A 13577-nucleotide genomic window follows, 5' to 3' on the forward strand; every position below is an offset into this window, starting at 1 on the left:
AGCCATAGCTTCACCACTCCGCTTTATTTGACATGCATGTTTAACAGAGCAGCTGCATCTGGGAGAGGGATTTTGGGGCAGATTTAGAGAGACTGGTGCTGCAGTGGGCTTGTCAGTTAACCCATGCACTAGTGGGAGCAGCAGAGCACCCTGCTGCTGCAGTGGCTGCTTGGGGATGTTTATAAACAGGTGAAGAGCATTGCAGAGAGAGATCACCCTGTTCACATCTGTCTCTGGTTTAGAGCGCACAGATTTGTGGGTAACATCAGTTGTGTGATAGCAAAGCTTAGACAAGGGATAGGATTGACATGGATGAGTAGATGGTTGAAGGGATAAGCATGGTTGCTTCAGGTTATGGAAGGGATTGGAGGAGGAGGAAGCCACGATTAACTGTCCTCTCTGGATTAACTCCAGTGGTTAGGTGTTCTAGTCTTGCCTTATGTTTATAGTAGAGGTTTAGTTCTGGAATTCATGTCAGCCAATAGGTTGGACAGAAAGCTATTCCATTAGCAATAGGACAACACTAGATAAAGTCTCGGCTCCTGCTATATCAGGGATGCAGGTCTGAGTTATGGTTATGGTTAGCATGCCTGGCCAAACTAGTTGCGATAATACTGAAGGAGGAGATTACTGGTTATAGCAATCTCTCTGTTTCTGTTTCTCTCTGTAGTTCTTTCGGTGGATTATGTCGATGTGCTTTACTTTTCAGTCATTTTCTGAGTGCTATACACTATTTGATGTATGTTGTGTAATTCTAAATTTACTTGCATGTGTTTGATTACTAGTAAAAAATGACATGTTTTTCATAATACTAATAGTTACAGAAATGCAAGGTTTAGAGTATTTTGACATCCATGTTGCAAAACAATCAGCATAGCCGAATCCAGTTATTTTGAAATTGGTGAAATATGTTGGACCAAATGTTTCAAAACCAGAAGGTTAAAGGACACTCTTCTGTAATGTACAAGCCTTCGGGACAGTGGCAGAGCAGCACTCGCTTGGACTCCAGTACAATCTTTGTGCCCTCGTCACACATTTACAGACATTCACACACTGAAATCACAATTCTTAAAACAAGACATTTACAATATTAACTACACCTCAGCTATCTTTGATTCCAAAGCAGAGACTGCAATTTCCCTCACTGGATCAATAAAGTATCTATCTATCTATCTATCTATCTATCTATCTATCTATCTATCTATCTATCTATCTATCTATCTTACTGAGTTCTGCAGCATGTTGGCAGCTCATCTGCAGTTCACAAATTTGAATCTGACAGTTTTTAAAACAGAAGAGAAAAGAGCATCACGTACATCAGATACAAATGTGTGACTTGCTACACGTGATCACAGCATTCTACAAGTGTGACATGCCTGTGATAAGACTGCTCTGTTTTGTTTTTCATAGCATGTTCAGTTTTGCAAGAGAAAATACCGTAAGTGTGGCTAAAAATAACAGTTGAAACCAAAGTGAGAATGAGAGTGTTTTCAATGTACTAATTTTGTTTTTGAACTTTAAGTGAAAAGAGAATTAAAATGAGCTTGGCTTAAATAAAAATCCAGAGTAAAAGCTCAATGAGGCTCATACCGCATATGGTAAAATATGGATACTTGTTATTTGGGGGAAGAAAAATACATAACTCTTTTAATAGATTCCTAAGGAACTAAGTTATCTGGACAAGGAAGAAAAATAAATAAATTGTTGAGGCACCTTAAGCAATAATATCTTTTAAAAATGTCCCTTTTTTGTCTATGAGCTTCTGACACAATTTCTTAGAAATCGATTCAATCATACTGTCAAAGATGCTGTACAGCCAAAATCCAAATACTTGTTCTTTATTTTATTTAGGAAAAATAATGGATTCAAGGAGACACTTGCTTTTTTTCAGCCTTCTTCAAGGTACGTACTGCACTTCATTTTTAAAAAGTGATTACACTGTCTGATTTCCATGATTTTTCTACATATAGTGAGAATATCATTATAGCTATGGAATGTATCCATATTCTCCCTGTGAAAATAAGAAATCCAAATAAGTACAGTGAATATCTTGGTGTAATTCAGAAGGTAAAGCTCTAAATAATTTTCTATCTCATATATACAGTTCATACACTATATAAGTAAATATGTATGTAAACCATGCACATTTTATAGGTAAAATCAGGGTTTGAATCGTGTTCAATGAGGTAAATGGATCTCTCCAGTATATGTATATGTAACTGTATATGTAACTGTACTCATGATCTTACATATTTTTATCTTATTAACAACTATTAAATAATTAACATTATAACATGGACACTTTCATGTCAATACGAAATATACAGAACAGAATCCACTAGATTGTGATGGTAGTACGCTATGGTGCAATGAACATGGAACGAGCCTGTTGGAATAGCTCATCAGGCCTGCCCCCCTTTGTTCTCAGGTGTTTTTTATAGGATTAAAATTGATGGATTTGTGTTATGAGGTTAGAGCTGTAACTGTTAGTCTCCTCAACAATAATACAAAATATGGAGACTTGTGAAAGCATGACTGAAAGTGTTCAATCATTTAATTAAAAAACTCTGTATATCCTGATTTAAGAGCAGATCTTCCACACCTGCCGCTCTGTAGGACAGTTCAAGGTGTTAAGGAAATGGTTGTTTTAGAGAATTTGCCTTGTGCAGTAGCCTTGGTGGTAAGTACAGTACACCCCTTCTTCCAAACCGACAGTTTTCTCGTCTGTGGCTTCGTATATTCACAGTGTCAAGCCCAGCCTGGCCTGAGAGGCAGTCTTGAAATGTCTAACCCTTCTCTGCGGCTCAATTCAAAATATACATGCATTTTCCTCTGTGTTACCCATCACATCTCTCCAGCTTCCTGTCATACTGCATCTCTTCCCAGTTCTTTATTCATTCTGCATTTTTACAGTCTCTCACAGTCCTAGTATTTTTGTTAAAACTTTGCAGTACTATATAACAGTTACAGTCTGTCATGTACTTTTATTAATTAGCATATTTATGTTGATTTGCACTGTGACTGACTTATAACTGCAAAGGAACAAGTAATAGGTTTGTTCCACGCTGAAAACAGAAGAAAGAAAACACAATGTTTCAGCCGTGGAGCCTTCTTCAGGTGACACAGCTGACGCAGCTACCCACCTGAATTACTTCATATAACTACAATGTATATACTGTATATATGTGGTATTGGAGAGCTTTTTCCCATTAATTGCAATTTTTGTTTTCTGCAGACAGTTTAAGAATGTATTCTCCTCATTAGGAGAGCTAGATGTATTGCTGTCTCATTGCTCTTAGGTCCTGGAGTTAGTTCCAGCAAAAGGCACCTTGCATGTTCTCTGTGTTTACAAGGATGTGCTGGCTTCCTCCCACAGTCCAAGGTCATACTGGTCTAGATTAAGCCGTGACTTTGAGTTAGCCCTGTGTATTGGTGTGTGTGCTCTGAGATGGACTGGCATCCTGTGCAAGTGCACTTTGGACTGTACCCTGTGCTCTGCTGTGTCCCTAATCAGGAGTCATCAGCTTTCTGAAAATAGATGAATGGATGTCTTGTGGCTAATTCTGATTCTTTGTCTTCTGCAGGTATTGCTATTTGTGTCATCTGTCAGCAGTGGGGTGTCACTGTGCCCTCAATGATGTCAGCAGTAGAGGGATCCTGTTTGGTGATCCCCTGCACTTACACTTATTCTCCCTCCTCACCACCTCACAAGTTTGAAGCTGTGTGGTATCAGTATGTCAGCAGAGGGTACCCTCTCGTGTACAGCAAAACTGGGGACATCATTGCGAAGTTTCAAGGCCGAACGGAGTTAGTTGGGGATGTAGAAAAGGGCAACTGCAGTTTGAAAATCAGCAACATGACAATACATGACAGTTCCGAAAAGATATACCCCTGGATAGATCCAGATCATGTCTCATACAGAACCTATACATTTTATGATTCCACTGTAACCATTGAAGTTTCAGGTAAAAAAAAAAAAAAAACTTAAAAATAACTTTCCTTGATTACAATTCTGCAATTATATTTCCTCAAATCATTCACAAAAGCCAGTTTCTGGTCTTTGTCTCATACTGGTCGAAGTTGTTTTGAAAGTCAAAGCTTTAGGTACACCTGCATTTTTCTTCATTTTTATCGGAAAGGTCTTTTTTCATTCTTGTGGCTCTGCTTTCCAAGGGAAGAACAGCCGGGTGCTCTCAGTTCTGTCGTGAAATCTATGCTTCCTCTATAATCTCTGGTTTGCTGTGACACCATTATAGGCAGTTTTCTCAAAATCAATGGATAGATAAGGACGATGGACATGGCAATCGTTCATACAGAGCACAAACCCAGATAGCCGCTAAATGTAATGCATGTTTCCTTTTCCAAATCTTTTGCAGGTAGCGCACAAGCGCCTGAGATGACAGTTAAAGGAGCGCTAACTGAAGGAGAGAGTTTTGACGTATACTGTAGTACAGTACACAACTGCCCATCCTCTCCACCATCCTTCTATTTCGGTGACACACGTTTTTCAGCAAACCACACAGCAGAGAGTGATGGCAGGTGGAGGTCTGCTGCGGTTTTCTCCCAGAAAGCACAGCATGGGCACAATGGGAAAACCATCAACTGTACAGTGAGGCATCCTGGGGGGAAAACAGCCACCAGTGGAATCACATTAAACATAGCATGTAAGTTAACATAACAAGGAATTGAAAAGGATCACTTCTGTAAAACATCCTCTTTAGTATAAAGGATACACAGTTGTAAAAACTAAAAGTTGCCATTTAGTTTTATAATAATGTAACTCCATTTTGCTTGATAATACACTGAAGCGAATTTGTAACAAATTTGGCTGTGTTCAGCCCGATAAAAGAAATTCGCATTTCAGATTTCGATCCCTTTAGTCCTTCAAATTAACTGCTGTGATGTAAAACCTGCGAGTTGCTTGCACATTTTTGCAACAATTTCATGATCTGGTTTCCTCTTTTTGCCTTCATACGTAGATGCTCCAAGGAATGTGAACATTTCCACCAAGAGCCAGATTGTCCAGGCTGGAAGTAATATTTCTCTCTCGTGTACCAGTGATGGAAATCCAACACCTGACCAGTTCCAGTGGTATCAGTACAATGGCAGCACGTCCCTGGGTCTGAATCAATTCTCCAGGGACATAACGATAAGAATCATAGAAAAGGATGAGAGCTGGTTTTACTGTGTAGCCCGCAACAGCCTTGGACAAGCAAATTCTTCTCTAATTACTGTCATTGCAGAATGTTAGTAAATATTTGCAATATATATTTCAGTTTAGGCTCTCTCTTTCCTGAATGGGTATGCTACAGCTTGTTGAGGTTCTTGTACAACAGCCATCACCCCCTGTGTGTTCTACTGGATGCCAGGGAATGAGCTTTGCTCTCATTCCTATTGTTGGCAGCTATCTGGCAACTGAACACTGTACATCTTGCACCTACTCTGTATTTTGCTCTCTGGTGTGCTAATTCTAAAGCAGTGTACACAACAGGAGTCCTGCAGGTCTTTTGAGCATTCCACATTCCATGTTCTCTTAAGGAAAAACCTTAATTATAGGCTTAGGGGATCAGACGACTTCAGCTGTTGATGACTTGGAGACTAAAGAAGCCTACAGGAGTACAGTCATTGAGGAATGAAGCTGTGTCCCTATAGTCTAACAGCTTCATTAATACCAATCTTTATACAAGAAGGTTTAAGCTTCCAAAGGTTGCAAAATGTCAATTTTCTTAAAACTCATTTTGCATGGATGTTATTTATGCACGAACAACTATAAGTATAACCTAATCTAATGGAATAACGTCTGTACAGTAGGTCTTTCCAAATCTGTGATTGTAGCACTTCTTTCATCCATTAGTAATACCCTTGTAAGAATTTCTTTCCATTGTCATAGAAATTTCCATTGTCATTGTCATAGTTCAACCTGCTCATGACATTCCTCTAATAAGATCATTTTCAGATGGAGTTGCAGTAGGGGTAGTGGAGTATGAGATTGCATTACACATCCCTCCAGTTTTCAAGTAGAACAAGATCTATTTAACCACTGGCTGCCACAGAGAGAAGTCCATTCATTGTCCCTCATATTTTGGCTGGTGCATTTTTTGCCACACTGTGCTTCTAATTCTAAAACACACTGATAATCACTTTGATCATTTGAAATGTCTTAGATGAATGTGAAAGAATTCAATTGCTAAAGTTGTATTTTGCATCGTTGCCAAACAAACAGCCTGGGAAAAATCAGGCCTTCAATCAATAACAATCATATATTCCATTTATTAGCTGCTGGAGGCCAAAGTCAGATTGCAATTAGTATTTAAAACTGTGTGTGATATTTTTGATTTATGGAATTTACAAAAAGTCCCTAATTGGTTTTCATACATGTTTTTCAATCAGTCCATAATAACAAAACAAGAAGAGTTCAATGCTAGAGGAGGTCATTCAAGCCTATTTAGCCCATTTGGTAGTTAGCAACTAATTGATCTGTGGAACCTATTAATTATGTGAAGTAATTTATTGTTATGTACGTTATACCTGAAGAAAGCTCAGGTGTTTCCTCTTTCTCAATTCTTTGTGGACTTGACTTAACTCATTCTTTCGTAGTGACACAGCTTCCTGCTCACACCTCTTCATTTATTAATTTTAATGTTTATTTTTTATTTTTTTTATGTTTATAGATAAACCAGCTATTTCCCTGGAGTCCCACTGCTTTATCTACCAAGGATCAATTACATGCTGGTGCCTGGCTAAGTCTCGACCTGTGGCCTTAGTAGAGTGGAGTGTCAATGGGAAACATCCCCACGCAGGCTTCAATGTTCATAGTACATCCAACAATCACTTGGTGAAAGGACACTTGATGGGACATACCCATACTGAAAACCTTGTAGTTTTCTGCAAAGCCACCAACACTTATGGTTCTGACCAGCTTACCCTGCAAGTCTTTGTGAAAGGCAGGTTCTCTATGATGTCACTTGTTTCACCTGTGTGTAACACTGTCTCCGGACTGATTGAGGTGTGCCAGTGTGCCAGTGTAACACTGTCTCTGGACTGATTGAGGTGTGTCAGTGTGCCATTCGCTTGGTGTGACACTGTCTTCAGGCAGATTGAGGTGTGCCAGTCTCTCGGTGTGACGCTGTCTTCAGACTGTCTCTAAGGAAGGAAAGCATTCAACTAATTGGAGCTTTAGGTCCCAATTTTGAGGACATGGCAGTCTGTGTGCCTCTGGTATGAAAGGGTCCAGAAAATGTAATTGTTATTTGAATATGAAGGTTAATCACCTGTTAAGATGCCTGAAAACTACCTGTAAAACCTATTTGAATCTCGTTTGTAAGAAAGGGAGGTGCTTCCTGTTAAATAGATTCAATATAATGATTAGAAAACAGTATATGACATTATGTTAAAGGTATAAAACACTCTGACAAGTATATCACATATTTTCAGCATATTACCCCTACTTGCCCTCAGATAATTATTATTCTTTATTATCATCTCTTAGATTATCACTAGAAGACACATCTATGGGAGCATAAACTTCTATGTAATAATGAGTCAACAGACAACCTTAAGACAGTTCTGAAAACTTTCTTGTACTGTACATAGCATGGTAGAGCCTTTGGAATTGAAGTACTTATTGACACCATGTCCATACATTGTTTTTGGAATTCAGAGCGTCCGAAAAACGTTTCTTGGACTCAGATTCCAAAAAAGGTGGAGGAAGGAAACCCAGTGACACTCTTCTGCCAGAGTGAAGGATATCCCCCAGCGTCTTCATTCCACTGGTACAAGGTGCAGAATGGCCAAGGCGTGAAATTAAATGGTGAATCCCAGACATTCCTCATAGCTAAGGCGACCAGGGATCAAGGCCCTTTCTATTGCACGGTGTACAATGAGATTGGGCAGATCAGTTCAGCCATCTTACCTTTGAATGTGGACTGTGAGTGTAACTGTTTTAAAGCTCATATATTGCACGTTAGGCTAAAGACTATGAACAACATGGGGGATTTGTGCCAGCGTAGCTCTGAATTCGATGTCTTACTTTTAGTTTTCTCCTAAACCAGAAATAAGCACAATATTACACATTTCTCACGAAAGAGATCATAGCATGTTGTAGGGTTATAGGATGAGGGTTAGCACTAGGACTGAAATTTGGATCAGGGAGAAGTCAGGGCACCACTATTTCTTGTTATTTGTTGTCCTCCAAAGGCTTGTTTAATTTAAGTTCTCATTTGATGCATATTTTAAAAAATCTTTCATAGCTCAAAGCTCTTCATAGGTCAAATGGGATTTGTAATTGTTATCAACCATGTAGAAAGGTCTGAATTTTAGAACTGCCGTCACTCAGGTGTCTGATACAGAGTCATTCCAACCTGTGCCTGTTCTTCATACATAGATTGCCTATTAAGAGTTGTGTAGCCATATATAAAGATTAGGAAGACGAGGAGTGGTGGTATCAGATTTTGTCTACTGCCAGTGTTGCAAACTGTGCTCAAGGAGCTACAGTAGAGTTTATTAATGCTTACAAAGAAGCTAAAATGTCAAATGGTCTCCTTTCATTTGTAACTTGTGATATTCTATCGTCTCTGTGGAATACAGATGCTCCAGCTGTACTTGCTGACTCTCACTGCAAGCTGGATGGAGGAACAATTAGATGTGAGTGTGTGGTGGACTCCAGTCCACTTTCTTCCATCACTTGGAAGATCAATGGGACTGCACCCCCTCGGGGTTTCAATATGTCTACCACTGTGAGAGAAAATCTCAATATTGGAGTTATGACTGGAAAAATAGAGACCAATGATCTTGTTATCAACTGTACGGCCACCAACAGACTTGGGGAGAAAACATTTCAGTTACCAATAAGAGGCAAGTTCAAATTTCTTTATGAGAGCAGTAATGGTTGTGTCCTTTCATCTATTCTTTCTCATGTATTAATCTGAAATGACTCACTGCGGTGTACATGACATTTAGTAAAGAATCAGTGCTTTTTTTCCCCCTAAAAGGCATCTTTAACTGGAAGATCATTTATAGCATTGTGGGAGGTGCTGCACTGTTAATCATTCTTTGTATAATGATTGGATGCAGGAAATACTTGTCGTAAGTATAAATGTAACAATTATTGTTTATATATTTTCTCACAAAACATTGTATGATTCCTTTGCATTTTAAAGATGAACAAAAACACTTTAGCTGAAATCACTGTCATCTCAGTAATGACAAAGAAAAGAAATGAGAGAATCAGAGAAATATGAGAAATCAAACAACTTTGAACAGAGGCAAAAAAACTTAAAAAACAAAGATTGAGCATCACGTTAAGGGTTGTTTACTTTTATTTGAAGTAAAAAAAATACATTGATAGCATTTATCTAATATATATATTATATATATATTCATAGAAAAATGGCTTTCAAATCCTCTGGTGTTTGTTAATTGTAAAAAATTGCACACACTTTTAACTTCTTTTCCAGTTCCTCTGTTAAAGGCACAAGTAAAGCTAATAGTAAGGATATGGTAATAAGTAACCTAACACCTCAAACAAAACAGAAGGAGGAGGATCTGACTGGAACAAATGAAAGAGCATATGAGATTGAGTATCCTAGGACTCTGCTGTGTAAAAATAAGGTATTTATTTCTACTGATTTACCACTAGATGGTGTACTATATATAGGTACTGAATTCTTTCCTTTGTGTTACAGAATATCACACTCTTTTGAAGAGGATTAGATTCAAAAGAATCCCATGATAACAGTTTTATGTTTGGATTGCTGCTGTTCTGAATAAATATTACTGAGATTATTGCCTTTCAAAATACTTCAAAATGTTCGGCACTTTAAAATCATCAGGACCTGAAAAAATGAGAAATGCAGTAGCAAAAACATCTAAAATGTTTTACAAGATTAAGTAATTTTAAACCATGGCACAGGAGAATAGAAGAATTCAGAAGAATCCTGTGGTTTTCTCAGCAGTTCAGATAGCAGTTAGATAGTACTCAATAGTTCAGATAGTAAAGGGATCAGACTCTGCACTATGAACTGTGATCCAGGCATTACACTGTTGCCTGTGTCACATCAGTCACCATCACTGTCTGGGATACCTCAAGGACTGATTCATGTTTTAGTCACCATTTTGATAATTTAATCTTTATTATTCTGACTAACGCAAGGACAATAGAAAAGTTACAAACAAACTGAAGGCATTCGGCCCATTTAGCTTCTTCATTGCTAGTAGCTAATTGATCTATGGATTTCACCCAGTCATTTCTCAAGGGAAGCTAGGGTATGAGCCATCCTTTGCAAAGTTTTAAACTTCCCTGTAGTTTTCACTTGTGTCTTGTAGCTTGTGTTTCACTGTTGCCCCCGAAGATGATCACTGGGTCAACTTTGTCATTGATTTTAGTGATATTATTTAAACCAAGACCCCCATGATAGGTACTTTGAACCAACAGTGGACAAGGGTTTAGTGCAGGAAATTTTTTTTTTTCCAAAAACAAAATAATTGTCAACAACACTGCCCTGCAATTCAATGCTATTATGTTTGTCCTTATGTTTTACTCTACTCCTGACTATCTTGTACAGCTTTACTATCTTCATAATCTCCCACACACCAGAAGAATGCCCCACACAAACAAAATATTGTGTTTATTTACTTCTTTCCTTTCAATTTTCAGTATGGAATGAATGTCTTGGTTTGTTTGTTGACACAGTGACCCATTAAGTCTTAATCTTTAATATTTTCGGCGATATTCTTTTCTCTCATCCCACTCAGGCTGTGGAGGAGGCAGTCTATGAAAACTTGCAAGCCACAGGATCAAAGACGACCATCAATAAAGAGATGTCATTCACGTCTTCTCTGTAAAATGGGATCTATTCCATATGGCTGAAAACAAATAAACATCGCTTCTGCAAAATTGCAACAGCAAGAGAAACGGTTTTCATATTTTGGAGATCCACAGGACTATCTCCTATACAACCCTGCCTTGAGCCCATTGCTTGCTGGCATAGGTTCTGGTTCCTCTGTGACCCTGAGTTGGATGAAGCTGTTAGAAAATGGATGGATGGATCCAGAGGAACTCTGTTCAGTGACTAAAAACCTGCTATAATACAGTATATACTGGTACTGCAAGTTCTAGAGGCCATTTATTCCCCACACTGTTAATATTACCTGTACATGACAGGGCAATTGATTATTTTCACATATTTTTCCTCCAGTTAGACCAAATGAAAAGTTGACCAGTGTTATTTTAATGAGTCTGTCTGAATTCGGGTGATGCGCTGTAGTGTTGAATGTCATAAGGTTGGGCAACATTGGAATGATTAAAGAAGTCAGAGGAACTATTAAGAATGATGACATTAGTTTTCAAGATGATTTCTTTATCGTTTAACTCCAGATATACAGTAACTGCTGATGCATGTCTAATCTGATTGTAAATTTCAGTCCTTTCTGGAAGAGTACTCAGTGGAAGAATATTTTCCAATGAGCAAACTTTTGATAAAAACACACAGCTGCTATCCACTTACAATAGTGCTTGGTAGGTGGACTAACTAACACCATTGAATCAAATTGCACTACTTACCTGATAGAAAGCTGTATGAACTAAAAGTGTAACATTGGTATTATAGAAAGCACATAATTCCAAAAAGTACCAAAACCCTCTGGTAAATTAAATTTTGTGAGCTTCAGGACTTCAGGACCAAATAATTCAAGATGCATTCCAAATAACTGCATGCGTTGTCACATTATGGTATCTACTATTAAGGCATAAACTGCAAAGGGAGTAACTAATTACCAGTAACTCTTCTAGGAATAGATATGTTTTCATCCAGCCTTTGATTCTACACTGCTTAAAAGCTGTTGAGGCAAATCATTCAGACCCCTAAAGTTCCTATACCTCAGTCCAAAATTTCTCCACTAGTCAGGCCATTTGGGAAAGGAAACTTGAAAATTGTTGTGACAAATGTCTCAAAAAACATGGGTTAACAACCGATATTGAGGATTGAGATTAACGTCTTCATTATCAGTCCCCCTCATTTGAAAATCTTTGACACAGTCCATTTCGATTTCTATTCCAATAATTCTTCCAGTGCAGACAAAAATGGACACTCCTAATTTGAGCAATAAATTGGTATACTTACTGTATGTATTTTTTTTGAAGAAAAATCAGAAAAAGAGGAGAAATGTTACATTCCCATGCCCTGCTGTTTTAGATAAATGAATAAAGTCTACATTTTGTATCATACTGTTCACATCAATACGTTAGCTAAACACAACAGCTCCACTTGTTGTCTTGTGGCCAGTTTAAATAATAGGAACTTTTTCTTTTCTTTTTTTTTCCACTATATGGAGCATATTAATTCTGCAAAGCAGCAATTTGACTGAATTGGGAGAGCTAAACTCTGAGCATTGTCCTCTAAATTGTTGTGTGAGCCCCTGCCGATACTGTAGGCCCCAATAGCCTTGGGCCTCTATTGAAACTATAGGCCTCAGCAAGTTCCATTTAATGGCCAGGAGTGCAGCCTCTGCACATTGGCTTTCCAGAAGAAAAAACAGGCATCCCATAGGCTTGTATGGAAATCACATGACCCAGTTGCCAGTAACACTTTCAATAGTTTTACTATTAAAAGGTTTTGCCACCATCAACAAAAATGTCAAGGGGATAACTTTTTGGAATTTGGCCTACTGCTGTCTCTTTGACTTGAAGCTGGCATAGAGTTAGCAACACTCTGTCAATCTCGGGAGACAAGAATTTTATTGAGGTAAGGCTTAATTTGTTTATTCGATTATGTATTAACGTCCAAAATGGGTGCTGGACTTCTGTCAAACGATGAAAAAACAGCAAGCATGTAAGAGTATCTGGGGTCCAAAATGTATTGTCAATCGTATGTTTGGGTATATTTTAGTTATTAACTGTCCCCTTAAAAAATACAACAGCTGAATAAAAGTGTATTGAAAGTCTCTTTTTATGTGGTTCTCGGATTGATTTGTGCTTCAGGGACTGAATGAAAACTTGCACAATTTAATTGTGTGCAACACAGACAGCTGTAGATTGCTTTTTATTTTTGCTCTCTGGATTTTCAAAGCTCTTTATTAACAATATGTGAACCACAAGATTATTGAGTAATCATTCATTAATCACAATGCAGTACAAAAGGAGGTGTATCTTATCATGCATCTGAGGATTTGGTGAACTGTACTCCTTCAGTGTGATGATAATGTATCCTTGTCTTGTATACAGTAAAATACACTAATATGCAGAACTGTAGTGTGATAGAGTGTACTATTAAAAATCAAGAATGGTTTAAAATGTTTGTGCTCAAATTACAATGATTCAGTAGATACAATTACATTTGGAATGTTTCATAAGCGTTATTTGAAACAATGTTGCTAAGTGTTATACAGTTTAATAAATATATTTTATTTGTACTTACTTATCATTAAGTTTAAGAATCATATCGTTTTGATCTTTATCATTCTAATACACAACTGGAAGTGAATTAACTATTAATATGAATTACAGTACATGCAATGGCTGCAATTATCGATGTCTAGAAATCACTCTGTAGATTTGTCTCTTAATTCACACAAAATCTTTA

At 37.8% G+C, this 13577-nt stretch overlaps 1 protein-coding gene across 1 annotated transcript; it reads left to right on the top strand.

Annotated features, from left to right (window-relative positions):
• The first annotated feature begins 1860 nt into the window (after window positions 1–1860).
• LOC148815090 (myelin-associated glycoprotein-like) lies at window positions 1861–13282 on the top strand. Its single transcript, XM_088905821.1, has 11 exons — window positions 1861–1902; window positions 2592–2680; window positions 3585–3965; window positions 4377–4664; window positions 4980–5246; window positions 6672–7024; window positions 7690–7927; window positions 8587–8853; window positions 8991–9084; window positions 9456–9609; window positions 10753–13282. The coding sequence occupies exons 3-11, from the start codon at window positions 3635–3637 to the stop codon at window positions 10840–10842; spliced, it is 2082 nt and encodes a 693-aa protein (XP_088761947.1). The 5' UTR covers window positions 1861–1902; window positions 2592–2680; window positions 3585–3634; the 3' UTR covers window positions 10843–13282.
• Window positions 13283–13577: the final 295 nt, after the last annotated feature.

This window comes from Atractosteus spatula, chromosome 25 (assembly GCF_055471065.1).
Source record: "Atractosteus spatula isolate fAtrSpa1 chromosome 25, fAtrSpa1.hap1, whole genome shotgun sequence".
Lineage (NCBI taxonomy): Eukaryota > Metazoa > Chordata > Actinopteri > Semionotiformes > Lepisosteidae > Atractosteus > Atractosteus spatula.

What these genes read in the sequence shown, in the direction of transcription:
- LOC148815090 (XM_088905821.1), top strand. Translation starts at nt 3,635, where the DNA reads ATGATGTCAGCAGTAGAGGGATCCTGTTTGGTGATCCCCTGCACTTAC. An exon ending in CTTACCTTTGAATGTGGACT is followed by an intron (nt 7,928 to 8,586) that starts GTGAGTGTAACT and finishes TGTGGAATACAG; the next exon opens with ATGCTCCAGCTGTACTTGCT. An exon ending in CTCTGCTGTGTAAAAATAAG is followed by an intron (nt 9,610 to 10,752) that starts GTATTTATTTCT and finishes CATCCCACTCAG; the next exon opens with GCTGTGGAGGAGGCAGTCTA.